Genomic DNA, 12,931 nt, shown 5'->3' with positions numbered 1-12,931 from the left:
AGCAAGTGCAAAGGCCTTGATGCAGGAGCGTGCTTGCCCTGCTTGTGGAACAGCAAGAAGGTTATTGTGCGAAGTAGGCATGGGGAGGGGTAGTTTGATCGCTCAGGGCTTTGTAGGCTTTGGTTAAGGACTTTGGTTTTAAATCTGAGTGAGGGTCCTCCTTGGTGGTGCAGTGGTTAAGAATCTGCCTGCCAATGCAGGGGACATGGGCTCGATCCCTGGTCTGGGAAGATCCCACATGTCGTGGAGCGACTAAGCCTGTGTGCCACAACTACTGAGCCTGTGTCTAGAGCCCATGAGCCACAGCTACCGAAGCCCGCACCTAAAGCCCGTGCTCTGCAACGAGAAGCCACTTCAATGAGAAGCTCACGCACTGCAACGAAGAGTAGCCCCCACTTGCAGAAACTAGAGAAAGCCTGCACATAGCAACGAAGACCCAACGCAGCCAAAAATAAATAAATAAAAATAATTTATAATAAAAAAATTAAAAAGGCTCATTCTGACTGCTGGTGGAATATAGGGCGTGGGGGACAAGGATGCAAGCTCTCCCAAGGGTAATTAATTTGTCCTAGTTTACCTGGGATTTTCCCGATTTTAGCATCAAAAGTCCTATGTCCTGGAAACTCCCTCAGTCCCAGGCAAACAGGGATGGTTGATCACCCTAAAGGGAGACCAGGTGAGAGAGGGTGGTACTTGTATTAAAGTGATGATGATAGAAAAATGGTCAGATTCTGGGTATGTTTTGAAGGCAAAGCCTAAAGATTTTGCTACTGGAGTGAACGTGGGTGTGAGAGAATGAAGGGCGTCAAGGGTGACTGTCAGGTTTTTGGCCTGAAGAACTGGAGGGAGAGAGTTGCCACTTACAGAGAGGAGGAGGCTGGAGTAGGTTTTGGAGATGGACCATCAGGAGTTTGGTTTTGGAGATGGACCATCAGGAGTTTGGTTTTGGACATGGTAGTTTGAGATAACTTAACAGACTGGCAAGGAGGGATGTCAGCCAGGCTTTTGGGAGTATGAGTCTAAAGTCCTGAGGAATGGTCTGGGCTGGAGGTACAACGTTGAGAGCTGACAGTGTATATATGGTAGATATGCTATTTAAAGCCATGAGTCTGGGTGAGATCACTGAGGGAATGAATGTGGACAGAGGGCTGAGGACTGAGCCCTCGGGCACCTGACATTTAGAGATCAGGGAAAAGAGGAGAAACTAGCAAAGGAGACTGAAAAGCAGAAGCCAGTGAGGTAGAGCCCAGAGTAAGCAGAACCTGGAGAGAAATCTGTGCTCATTAGTGCCCCAAGTCCCACACTGGGGGCTTAAAGAGGGAAGTACTTAGATGGTGCCCAGAAGCTGAGCTAGGCCTAGTGGTGCAACCTTCAGGCAGGCTGACGTGGGTTTAGTTAGGGGAGGGCTTTCTAACTGAGCTGCCCATAAATGGATCAAGCTGCTTCAGGAGATGTGGGCAAGTCCCTGACCCAAGCAATTCCCCACGTATTAGTGCTGGGTAGGGGAGATCTGCGTCTAGGGCTCAATCATGTGCTGGGAGTTGGACTACACAACTCGCAAGGTGCCTTCAAACTGGAGACGGTGTGATTCTGGGAAGCCAACTGATAGAACTTTGTCACAGAGTAGGGGGTGTTGAGCTGAGCCTTGAAGGATAAGCAGGTGTTCAGTGGTGGGGAGAGTGGGGAGGGGCACTCCTAGGTGGAGGAGCAGTGTGAGCAAAGCTCCAGAGACGTGAATAAGCAGGGTCTGGTCAGAAGGGAACGGTGTGTGAAGGATGGGGAGGAAGGTGAAGCTGAAAAGAGATGTAGGGCCAGATGCTGGGGAGCTCCCATACGGCCTGATGCCCCAGAAGCACTTGCCAATACTCGCTGAAGGAAGGTAATGAAACAAAAGAGAAACTGTAAGAGCCAAGGAAGGAGGTGTTGACCACATAGCTCCCTTGAGTGGGTTGTCTCCTGACAAGTCAGTCATAGCAGACTTGACGGCAGGGCTGCCCACTGCTCTGGGTGCTCCCTGCCCAGGGATCCATCAACTGTTCCTTAAAGCCTAGGGACAAAATAAGCCCCCAAAGAATCTAGGGCCCTTTCCTGGGGGCTGCTCTGTGGGTCAGAGGTAGGGGGCCGACAATTCAGAGGGTGGGTCAGTCCCTGGTAGAAGCAGTAGAGATGCGCTATGCCTAGGAAACACCACTGGTGGAGTCTGTTCCTTCCATTAGGCTTCACAAGCATTGCCCTTGGATGCTCGGTGTTCAGAACTCTGTGAACCACCTTTAGGGAACAATGGGGTCTGGGAATTCTGGGGACTCCTATTGGCTAGACAGATGGGTAGGTGAACTCCCTCTCCCCAGAGCCATCGGCCAGCTAGGTACCAAGGTTTGACCTTATGGATTCCCAAAGGGAGGACCTCAGCCTCCCTGGTGGTAAATGTGCTCCCTCCCCAAATCCCTGCCCCTTGCTTTATGCCCTAGGCTTGGGGGCACTCAGGGAAGACCTTTTGCATGGTTGGGGGTGATGGCTGCCTGCGTGGAAGCATGCTAAGAGTTAGGACAGGGTTTCCTCTAGAAAACTATGGATTTCTTGAGGACATAGACCATGTCTCTCTGACGGCCCAGAGTGGGTACCACAAATACCCCAGGACATCACAGCTGAACGGTTAGGGGTGTGGTGGAATGGGATGGGACATTGGTGTCCCGTCGACTGGTAAACTTTTACTTTCTTGATGGGCTTTGCCTTTAGTGAGGCTTCTCATTCTGATGGATCAGACGGGGCCAGGGTTGGGAACCAGAGGCTTGAGTAAGCCTGGGCAGGTCATGCCCCTCTAGACCTAGCTTTTCTTACCTGTGAAGAGTGAAAGGTGGCCTCTTAAACTCCCTGGAAATCCTGCTTTGACTGATTAAAAGAATGATGAGACCAGTCAATGAGAAAAGGAAGGAATGGAGAGAGTGGTTAAGTGGAGGGAACGATTGGTGAAAGGGCTAAGCAGAGGAAGGAGAAACAGCTGAGACCCCAAGCTACAGCTATCAGCCAGCTTGCTTTTTTTCTTATTGCCTTCCTTAGTGTGGGTGTCACTGTACTTTGGATTCCTGGGGCTGTGCTCTGTGATAACCGGCGGCTGCATTCTCTTTCTGCACTGGAGGAAGAACCTGCGGCGGGAAAGGCGTGCCCAGGAGTGGATGGAGGTGATGCGAGCAGCCACATTTACCTACAGCCCGCTGTTGTACTGGATTAACAAGCGACAGCGCTATGGCATGAACGCAGCCATCAACACGGGCCCTCCCCCTGATGCCTCTAAGACCGAGACTGACACCCAGAATTCAGATCACCCGTGGGAGTTGGACGTCCCCGAGAGCAGGAGCTATGCTACTCAAGACAGCAGCCCCAAGGTGGAGGCCCCCAGCCCCCAGCAACCTGCAGTGCAGCTGATCCCACAGCAGCCCCTACCTTCCCCGGTGCTGCGGCCCCAGGCTAGCTCCCGACTCCCGATTCCCATTTTTCAGGAGGTGCCCTTTGCCCTCTCGCTGTGTAACCTACCCCCGATGCTGAACCACTCAGTCTCCTACCCTTTGGCCACCTGTCCTGAAAGGAACATCCACTTCCATTCCCTCCCCACACTGGCCCAGGGGAACCACTGCTGAAATGTCAAGCTGTCTGCTTCAGAAGTGTAGCCTCCTCTCACTGAGGATGGGAGCTGGAGGTATCGGGGCAGTGCAGGAAATGGAGCTGACCTCAGGGAGGTGGTACTGACACAGAGGCCAGGGCCCATCTAGATGTCACATAATGAAAGATTTAAAAAAGTCCAAGGCTCCCTTGTGTCTCATTTGCTGTTAGGAGGGAAAATGTCTGAGGGGGGCACTTCACAAACCAAGCTGAAGGTCAGAGTCTCACCAATACCAATGGGAACTGAGGGTTGGCTGCGGGGAGACACGCTGAACCAGTAGTTGTGATGGGCTCAACATCCCTCTAAACAGTATTTAAGAACAAAACCGTATGCCAGACCCTGGGCTAGGTACCCAAAGGCACTGCCATTCTGTGGGACATTAAGCACAGTTGCAACAAGAGTGACAGCCACTAAGGATGCATGAACGATGGTGACTGGTAGTGGCCAAAACAAGTCAGTATGAAACCCATGAGCCACACTGCACTGCTGCTGGAATTGCATTCTTTGTTAACATCTAAGATGTATTGCGTTCTTGTGTGGTTGTCTACATTATTTCTAATACAAGAACACTGCCAAACAGATATCACAATCCTCTTCTTACAGATGAAGTTTCCAAGGGCATTTGCTGTATCATTTTTTTTTTTTTTGCGGTACGCGGGCCTCTCACTGTTGTGGCCTCTCCCGTTGCAGAGCACAGGCTCCGGACGCGCAGGCTCAGCGGCCATGGCGCACGGGCCCAGCCGCTCCACGGCATGTGGGATCCTCCCGGACCGGGCCACGAACCCGTGTCCCCTGCATTGGCGGGCGGACTCTTAACCACTGCGCCACCAGGGAAGCCCTGCTGTATCATTTTTAGGTTGCAGAGCAAGGTCTCAAATTTATGTCTGTCTAGCATCAAATTTCCTGATCTTCCCACCATATACCATGGTGTCCATTTCCTAATGAAGTCTTGTTTGAAGACACTTGGAAAATGATTTATTGTGTGTGTAATTAACTTGGTTCAAGGATTGGCTTGGGGTAAGGGCTGGTCAATGAACCTCCTAAAAAATGTTTTTTTAAAAAATCTTTCTCAAGGGGATTCATGGCCTCTCCCAAAGTTAAGATTCACTGTGTACAAATATTAATTTTTGTACCTTCTGGAAACTATTCTAAAAGGAGAGACAAAGATAATACTGGCTCTTCGGTCCCAGTTCAAAGATAAGAAAACCCAGCTCTGCTCCAGGATATAAAATTTTCCCTTTCACTTTGGAAATGAGAAAATCATCTTACCATATTTGTAAATGAGCTAAGCTTTTTTCCTCCTGAGAGGAAAGGCCACCCAGATTGTGTGTGTGTGTGCAACCCCAGAATCTAGTGGTCATGTACAGCTATTAAAAATTTTTTTTTCCTGTGTGTGAAAACAGCCCAGCTCCTCCCTATACGACCCCTTATCTTGAAATGGATTTCAAGCCTTTTTCCTTCTTTTTTTCCAAAGACATTGGAATATGTCTTGTAAACATGCTCTTATATTGAATCTCAAAATAGAAAACAGGCGTAAGTGGAACTTCTCTGGTTGATACAGAGGCAGGGGCTCACCCTTCCCTCATCCTGCTCCCTTCCCACCCTGCACATGCCAAAACAGCCTTCATTTCTTCAGGCCAAATTGGGCGGATCTTCAGGCAGATTCTTCAACGTTACTTTCTGTCCACCATCTGTTAGGCTTTGCATTCAAAAGGAGGAAGGAGTCCATAAAAATAGGGATCAAAGCAGATTTTTTTCTTAGTAATTGGGAGGATGGAGGGGCAAGCCTTTAATCACAGACACAGTGAGAGAAAAAAGAAATGTTTTATTTAAATTAAAATTGTTTTATTACTGATATTAAATTAGCAAAGCCCAAAACAAGTGATGGAAATCTTGAATTCCCTCCCTAAACAGAACCAAAATTGCTTAAACATTACCAAAATAGCTCCACTTAAGCAAAGTAGATTTACATTTCTTAATATGAGAAAACAACAAGGTAGGTTAGGTTCGTATAACAAACAGTACACGCTCTATAAAGGCTCAGGAATACCCAAATGTTTTCTGGTTTGGATATGAAAGAGGGGACCATATCAAACTGGCGTTGGTAAGCAAGCCAATGAGGTGTAGCAAACAAAAGCTGTTACTAAAAACAACTCAACAGCAGGCCATATGAGTAAGAGCCCATCACAGTCAAAATCTTCAACTGTGACCGGCAAGACCAACATGGGGGGCGTGGGGGCGTGCAGATGTGGTTACGGCCAGAGATATAACGTGAGGGGGAATGCCAAAGGAAGGGAAAGAAACCAGCAGCAGGTGAAGGGTGTCCACTCTTCAGCTGTGCTGTATCAGACACAATCCTAAGAGCCAGGCCCTTCTCGGCCTTTAAGATGACACTACAGTCATCCCTAAGCCAGGTTCTCTCTTCTTTTGGTTCTTCTCTTCCTATAATACATTGCCTCTCTGATTTATGGGGGAGGCTCTCTAGGTAAACATTATACCAGATAGAAGGCGAAAGAAAAACAGGACCAAGAAGACATGCTTTGGGTCACTCAGGAAAGCAGCAGGAGGAGCTGCCGGAGTGCAAAGGTAAAAGCATTTGAAACGAAAACCAAAACCAAACTCACTACTACTACCTAGCCTTCCTCTCAGGGCTGAGGTGTGGTAGGTGAGGCTTGATTAGAGATCGACACAAATCATAGGTTGGATAAGTTAAGACAACTTTCAAATAAAAATCCCAAATTAATAATGATAAAGGCTTATGAGAATTCTTTTTTTAAGCCAATGAATATGCTCAACTTAGAACAAAGGCGTTCAAGATGTCCTAGTTCTGCCTGGGAGATATGGCACTTTCCCAGGCGGTGTGGCAAGGGTACTCACAGGTCTGAGGGTGCAGCAGGAACACCTCTGCCAAATCTGGTGGGGAGAGTATGGAACCATCCAGCTGGCTCAGGGATGATGGTAGGTGGTGGAAAAGCTTCAGGTGGGAAGAATGGAGGCTAAACTAAAAAGCACAGCTGATGCAAAAGAAAAGTATATACGAAGAGTTAAGGTGTCCTCCAAGTATTTGCCTATGAATAAGAATTTGAAACTAAAAAGGACAAGCTACATTACCCTCAAGTATACTTCATATAAATCAGTTCTCAAAAAAATACCTTCCAGGTACAGACATACTATTTATGGTACAGTACATATAAATATAGCAGTATAATTCAATTTATTGCTAGAATTTTATTTGGTTGTTACAAAATCTGCAAGGGTATATATATTAAAAAGGGGGGGGGCATGAAAGGCAGCCAGAAGAGTAAGTTATCTTCAAGTTACCTGAGGTGCCAGGCTAATTTTATACTATATTTAAACCTTTCCAAGAAAGTAAAATAGCATAGGTAGGCAAAGGAATTGTTTGAGAGAAATAGAGCGAGAAGCATAAGCCATAATGAGGTAAGCAGACACATTCATGGGAAAAGACTTCAACCTACTTTAACTAAATTTTAATATTTCTAGAAAAAAAACCCAAGGTTAGCCAACACCGACCTGAACATCATATAAAGAAAAAAACCAGCCCTTAAATATTTAAGGGTGCTCCACTGCATCCATGGCTAACAGGGCAACTTGGACAAAGTTAAAATGGAAACAAGCTTTACTAAAGAAGTCTGAAAGCTTCTCTAGTTTCTCCCTGACTTGGCCTACAGCACAGTTAAGTTTTGCAGGTTTCCTTTTGTGTTGCCTGAAGATTGCTTCTAAGATCAACACAGCACACACAGAGGTGACATGGAGGAATAATTCCTTCCAGTTCAGGGACCTTTAGTAGCAGGGCTACAGAAGCATTTAATGGGAGAAGTACTGCACTTGCTTGTATTAGATTTGCTGCCATAACGTGAAGCCCCCCGTCCTAGGCCTGCCTGCCATGTTTGGCATCCTCTGGACAGAAAGCCTCTAGCTATTTCTGAGCTGTAATTGTAAGGAAACCTAATATGATTTCAGGTGTTTCATTTCACAACCTTTTTGGCCTTAGCCCACAGAAGAACATAGTAGGTTCTTGGTTAGGCCCCAGGTAAAATCTCAAGAAGTTTCTTGGATCAAAATTAGAGGCAGAGCTTTCCTCTATAGTTCCTGAGTAGCCAGGCTGAGACAGTGGCCGAAGGACTGCAGCCCTGCCATTCAGAATGGAGACAGTATCAGAAGTGAAAGTCAGTTACGGCTTAAAGGTAGACTTGAGTGGGTGCGTGGGGGAAGATAATCTAGTTCACTCAGGGAGGAAATGTAGCTCCCACTGGATAACTTTTTATGCTCATAAATCCTGAAACAGGATTAAAAGAGAGAAAATCCCCAACAAGACTTCTCTGGTTCACAGGTTGGGAGGAGCTGAGAGGATAGACTGAAGAGCCAGAATCCTGAGCCTGGAGGCAGCACCGTCCCCAGCGTCCACTCCCTAAATCTACTCCCCCAGCACCAGGCCAAACCCCATGGCAGCACCCAAAGAGGATGTCTTAAGGAGATGGGGACACAGCTTCAAGCTGCTACCAGATCAGATTAGCAATTTTTAACAGCAAGTCATTTGTTCACGTCCTGTTTCAAACCATTCTTCCTACTTCCCACAAAATATGCACAACTCTTTCTTTCATTTTAAATATTTACAAACAGAAAAGGTCTATCTGTTAAAGGAAAGACATTTTCTGAGTCTGTATAAAGTGCAGCTAATTTAAGGCAAATTTATGCGAAATATAAAAGGTGGCTTATTCTCTCTATATACACATTTTCCAGTTTTAAAAGATAAGGTCTCCTCCCCTCAAAAAAAAAGGAAAGAGAAAAAAAGAGGGCTTGACTTTTTTTCTGGCAATTTTAAAATTAAGATCCTACTGGTTTAAGGAAATCATAGATTTCTGAATATCATATTATAAGTAAAATGGTCTTTTTAAAAAAATAACTTTTACATAGCTTTTTCAAACAAGTTAAAAGGTGGCAATGTGTCTGCTACTGTAGTTTGGAGGACTGGAGGATTGATGGGTAGGTAGAAGGGTTGTTTTTGTTAGCTGAGTAGATATTAGGTAGTCCAGGGCATACATCCATTTTTAAAATAAGCCTGATGAGGCTAGACACCTAAAGCTACTCTTAGCTCCAGGAATGAGTATCTTCCGTCTCCATCAGAATCAAACTCCCTCAAACGCTCTGGTTCTGGCATAGCAGAATGTAAGGAGTCCCAGATTTCCTGGTAGGTCAGCTTCCCATCCACATCCTGCCCAGTCTTATGGAATAAATCCTGAAGATCTGTTAAAAAGGAATTACAAAAAAATGTATATGTCTATACATATAACTAAATTTAGGTAACAGTTTAAAAAGTAGTCTCAACAGAATTTTAAGCACTGAAAGAAAAGCTACTTTGCAGACTTTGTTCCCAAAAGGTAAAGTTTAAGATCTCACTAAATCTGAAAGACTAATTCTTGATCCTTTAAGAATGAGAGGAACACTGTAGGGCATTATCATTCCAAAATAGAATCAGTGACAGATAATCACAGGAGAAGTGAATGGACTGGCTTTCTCTCTGTTCAGGGCCTTTCTTTTAGATTTTCCAGATTTTATTCTTACGTTGAAGGGGTGGAAAGGACTGTAGAAGCCTTAAGAGCTAACTGATAGGAGGTCTGATAGCCTATAAAACAGACTACGTATGGCATATTGTCAGTTCAACAGTTACTATATAACCCAGCAATTCCATTCCTAGGGTATATACTCAAGAGAAATGAAAACATGTTGTCTACACAAAAAGTTGTATACGTATGTTCATAGCTTCATTGTTCCTAATAGTCAAAAAGTGGAAACAACCCAAATAAATGTCCATCGACTAATGAAAGGCTTAACAAAATGCAGTATATCCATAGGATAGAATATTATTCAGTCATAAAAAGGAATGAAATATTGCTGCATGCCACAACATGCATGCCAACCTTGAAAACATTATGCTAAGTGAAAGGAGCATTTTGAAAGAAAGAAGCATACATAAGACCACGTATTATGATTCCACTTATATGAAACACCCAGAACAGGCAAATCCAAAGAGACAGTGGTTGAGAGATTAGTGGTTGCCAGGGGTGGGGGCAGGGGGATAACAGGGTGTAACTGTTCTCTCTTGGAGACTGACCCCCTCCCCGACCCAAGAGAGGGCCCTATAATAAATACCTAGGAGGGCTGATTGTTTACACGTCTAAAAAGGGCTTGGATGTGTCCCCACTGAATGACTTAGTGGATTCAGTCTCTAATACCACAGGACAGTACTGTCAAGCAATTCTGTAGACAAGCTTTTGGGTAAGTCCCTACTTTTAGTCCTAAGACAGCTCCAACAAAGCAGCTAAATAAAGTCTCAAAAGCTCTCCGAAAAGCCAGAAAAGCAGTGAGACACTTGTTCCCAATGCCTGCCACCAAGTGGCTAGCTGGAAAATGTTTGTGTGTACATGGGGCATGAGTTTTAGAGCATGCTATGTACTCTATAGCAGTATTCAAATAAAAATCTGATTGGTGCCTCAGGTCATTTATAAAATGTAGTCATTCAAAAGTGTGTAAGGTCTCCGTTAGGGATTAAAGTATAAATGTTAAATTGGCTATTTCTTAATCTGCTCTAACAGTCTTTCCTCCTTTTATTCTCATCAATTCTTGATGTAATAATGAAGAGTAGGAGGAGGCAACTTGTGTTGCCAATAAACACAACTTAACACTCTCTTGTCTCTCCAGAAAACAGAAAAAAAAAATTGGGGACAGGGAAAAAAGTAATTGCATTTAAATGACAATATAAATTTAAGCCTTCTTTGCTTTAAAAGCATTAATTGTAGCCTGTAGACAGCTCATTCACTTAACAAATATTCACATGTACCAGGCACTAGGCTAGGGGCTGGGACTGAAGTTAAATGTTATAGGTCCCCAGGAAATTACAATGGAGTGACATGTGCAAACGTAAGATATTATGAGTGCATACACAGGAGGAGCCTAATCCAGTCCTGGGAGGTAAGAAAATGTTTCCTGGTGGAAAGGTATCTAGACTGAGGTGTAGAGCCAGGCAGAGATAGGGTGACAGGAATGGCTGATTTTTCAGGCAGTTAGCAAGTGCAAAAACAGGAGACCAAACACCACGAAGAGGGATGGAACACACACCGTTGGAAGCAAGGCAAGCACATTTCTCTGTGAATCATGTCCTTCCTACTAAAGTTTTTCTTGCTGATTTTCAGCCAAAGGACCCCTCATTTTCGGAGGGCTCTGACAAATAGGGTCGACTTTTACTTTATTTTGCTAACCTCACAGTATTGTGTCTGCTTGCTTGTCTTCTCCACTAGACTGTTATATCCATGAAGAGAGTGAGAATGATTCTTATACTGTATTCTTACTGCTTACACTGGGTCTAACCAGGCACTCATTGAATGAATGAAGACTCTAAAAAACATTCATAGAGAGATAATATAGTGCAATGCGGTTAAGAGTGCAAACTTCGGCGTCAAACTGCCTTGGTGTGAATTTTGCCTCAATCAATTATTTGCTATGTGCACTTAAGTAGTTTCCCTATCAGTAAAATGGGTATAATACATGAATACTGATGGTCCCAGGATTGTTATCAGGATTATATGATATAATGCATATCAAGTATCTGGCCTATAGGAAGTGCTCAATCAATGTTAGATATCATTCTTTATCTTACAAGTTTAAAAAGTCAGAAAGTTATAACTGTGAGCATTTTCTCTATCACTCCATAATATAAAAATTTACCTTCGATGCTAGAAATTCCTGGTAGGGAGACAGGCCTTAGCTGGGCAGCTTTCTCAGTCTGGCCTCCAAGAGACCGTGGGAATTTTGGCAATGCTGATGGCTTTGATGTGAAACTCTGAACTTGCTCTGTAACAAACAATACAGTTTTAGATTACTAATGTGACACCAAATTAAACCAGTATTGAAGGTCCTAACCTTTTAGGGCAAATTCATATTACTTAATTTAAGAGAAACAGCTGAGAATTAAGTAGTGACTACATGAAGTTAAAGATAAAAATTGAGATGTTTTGTGGATAAGTGAAGATCAATCAATATTATGTAACATTAAGGTTTGAAGCCGTGGTCCCACTGGGTGCTCTTATAGTACAAGTTAGCATTCCACATGTTTAGAGGTTGAGAGTTCAAGCTGCAAGTGAGAAAAACATTGGGTATTTGACATCCTAGGAGCTGTGCTATGAGCCCGATCTGGGGGTATCTGCCACCGGACCAGCTGGTGCTGAAAGAGTGCTAACATACGATTATGTAGCACAGTGTTAGGGCAAGGCCTCCCACTGTACTCTGTCTCTCACTTAAAAGAGAATAAGAGAAGTTGTATTGCTCTCCCCAAAATGAAAAATACTTGTGGGAGGGTAGGGGTCAAAACCAACATAATATAATGCCGTGGTTACATCTTCATAGAGCAGCACCAGCAGAGGTTGACGCACCTGCTAATACTGATTAGGTTATGTCCCTGACTAAAGCCAAGGCCCTTCCAACCCAATGATCCCACTGTTATTTGTTAATGGTTTTTTAGAAGGACTAATATTTATTTTTAAGTAAATTTTTATGCATTTACAGAAATGAAGACTCCCGTAAACAACATTTAGGGCTGTTTTAATACATGCTACGGCAGTAATGTTTTTGCCTATAACTGGATGCAGACAGCATGGAGAAGTCCATTTCCAGCTAAACACTACCCATTTTTCCCTTAATAGACTGGAGTACAAATCATGTGCAAAATGGGCTTTTTCTAAATGAAAGCAAAGTGTAGCAGCTTCATCTCAGTGCGCCCAGGCATCATTCACTCAGTGCCATCAGTCCTGCTGGAACACCTTTCCCCACTCTCTGTGTGCGAGGCGAGCTGCCCAAGCCTGCGTGAAATATTCAGAAGCCAACCCTGAATATCTCACCTTCATTGGCAGTCTCTGGAGGCCTGCTGCTCTCAGGTTTGTTTGTGAGAGCACTGATCAGCTGCAGCTTCTCTCTGAGCTTGGATACCTGAGAATCTGAACTATCTTCTTTCTGTCCAAAACAAAGATCACAGAAGGTTTAAGGTGGAAGGAAGACCTCATCTGATTCTTCATGGTATACCCAAAGCCTATTTAGCCTGTAGTGCTTGACCCCAAGTAGGCTTCCTCTGAAGGCAATGAAGGAATGAATCAACAATTACTAGAGATATCTTCAGTACTCAGTGTTGATTAGGGTCTGGCTGGATTTGAGCCTAGACCATCAAGGGAACATTATGCTACAGATGATCTGATTCACTGTGTG

General features: G+C 44.4%; 2 protein-coding genes across 3 annotated transcripts in view; one reads left to right on the top strand and one right to left on the bottom strand.

Annotated features, from left to right (window-relative positions):
• The first annotated feature begins 2,319 nt into the window (after positions 1-2,319).
• On the top strand, positions 2,320-3,793 carry TEX38 (testis expressed 38). The gene is made up of 2 exons (XM_024746096.1): positions 2,320-2,420; positions 3,058-3,793. Exons 1-2 carry the CDS (start codon positions 2,384-2,386, stop codon positions 3,633-3,635), a joined length of 615 nt encoding a protein of 204 aa, XP_024601864.1. The 5' UTR covers positions 2,320-2,383; the 3' UTR covers positions 3,636-3,793.
• A 1,670-nt stretch (positions 3,794-5,463) lies between these two features.
• Positions 5,464-12,931, bottom strand: part of EFCAB14 (EF-hand calcium binding domain 14) — a 37,750-nt gene continuing 30,282 nt past the window's right edge. For both annotated transcript variants that reach the window (XM_024746091.1, XM_024746092.1), the window contains 3 exons: positions 12,571-12,682; positions 11,402-11,527; positions 5,464-8,923 (listed from right to left, as the gene is read on the bottom strand). In XM_024746091.1, coding sequence (XP_024601859.1) covers positions 8,748-8,923; positions 11,402-11,527; positions 12,571-12,682 — 414 coding nt within the window. In that variant the 3' untranslated portion in view covers positions 5,464-8,747. The remainder of the gene's footprint in view (positions 8,924-11,401; positions 11,528-12,570; positions 12,683-12,931) is intronic.

The sequence above is a fragment of the Neophocaena asiaeorientalis genome, unplaced genomic scaffold, assembly GCF_003031525.2.
Source record: "Neophocaena asiaeorientalis asiaeorientalis breed wild unplaced genomic scaffold, Neophocaena_asiaeorientalis_V1.1 scaffold51, whole genome shotgun sequence".
Classification (NCBI taxonomy): domain Eukaryota; kingdom Metazoa; phylum Chordata; class Mammalia; order Artiodactyla; family Phocoenidae; genus Neophocaena; species Neophocaena asiaeorientalis.
The sequence above is the reverse complement of the archived record's forward strand: the minus strand, read 5'-3'. Positions and strand labels throughout refer to the sequence as shown.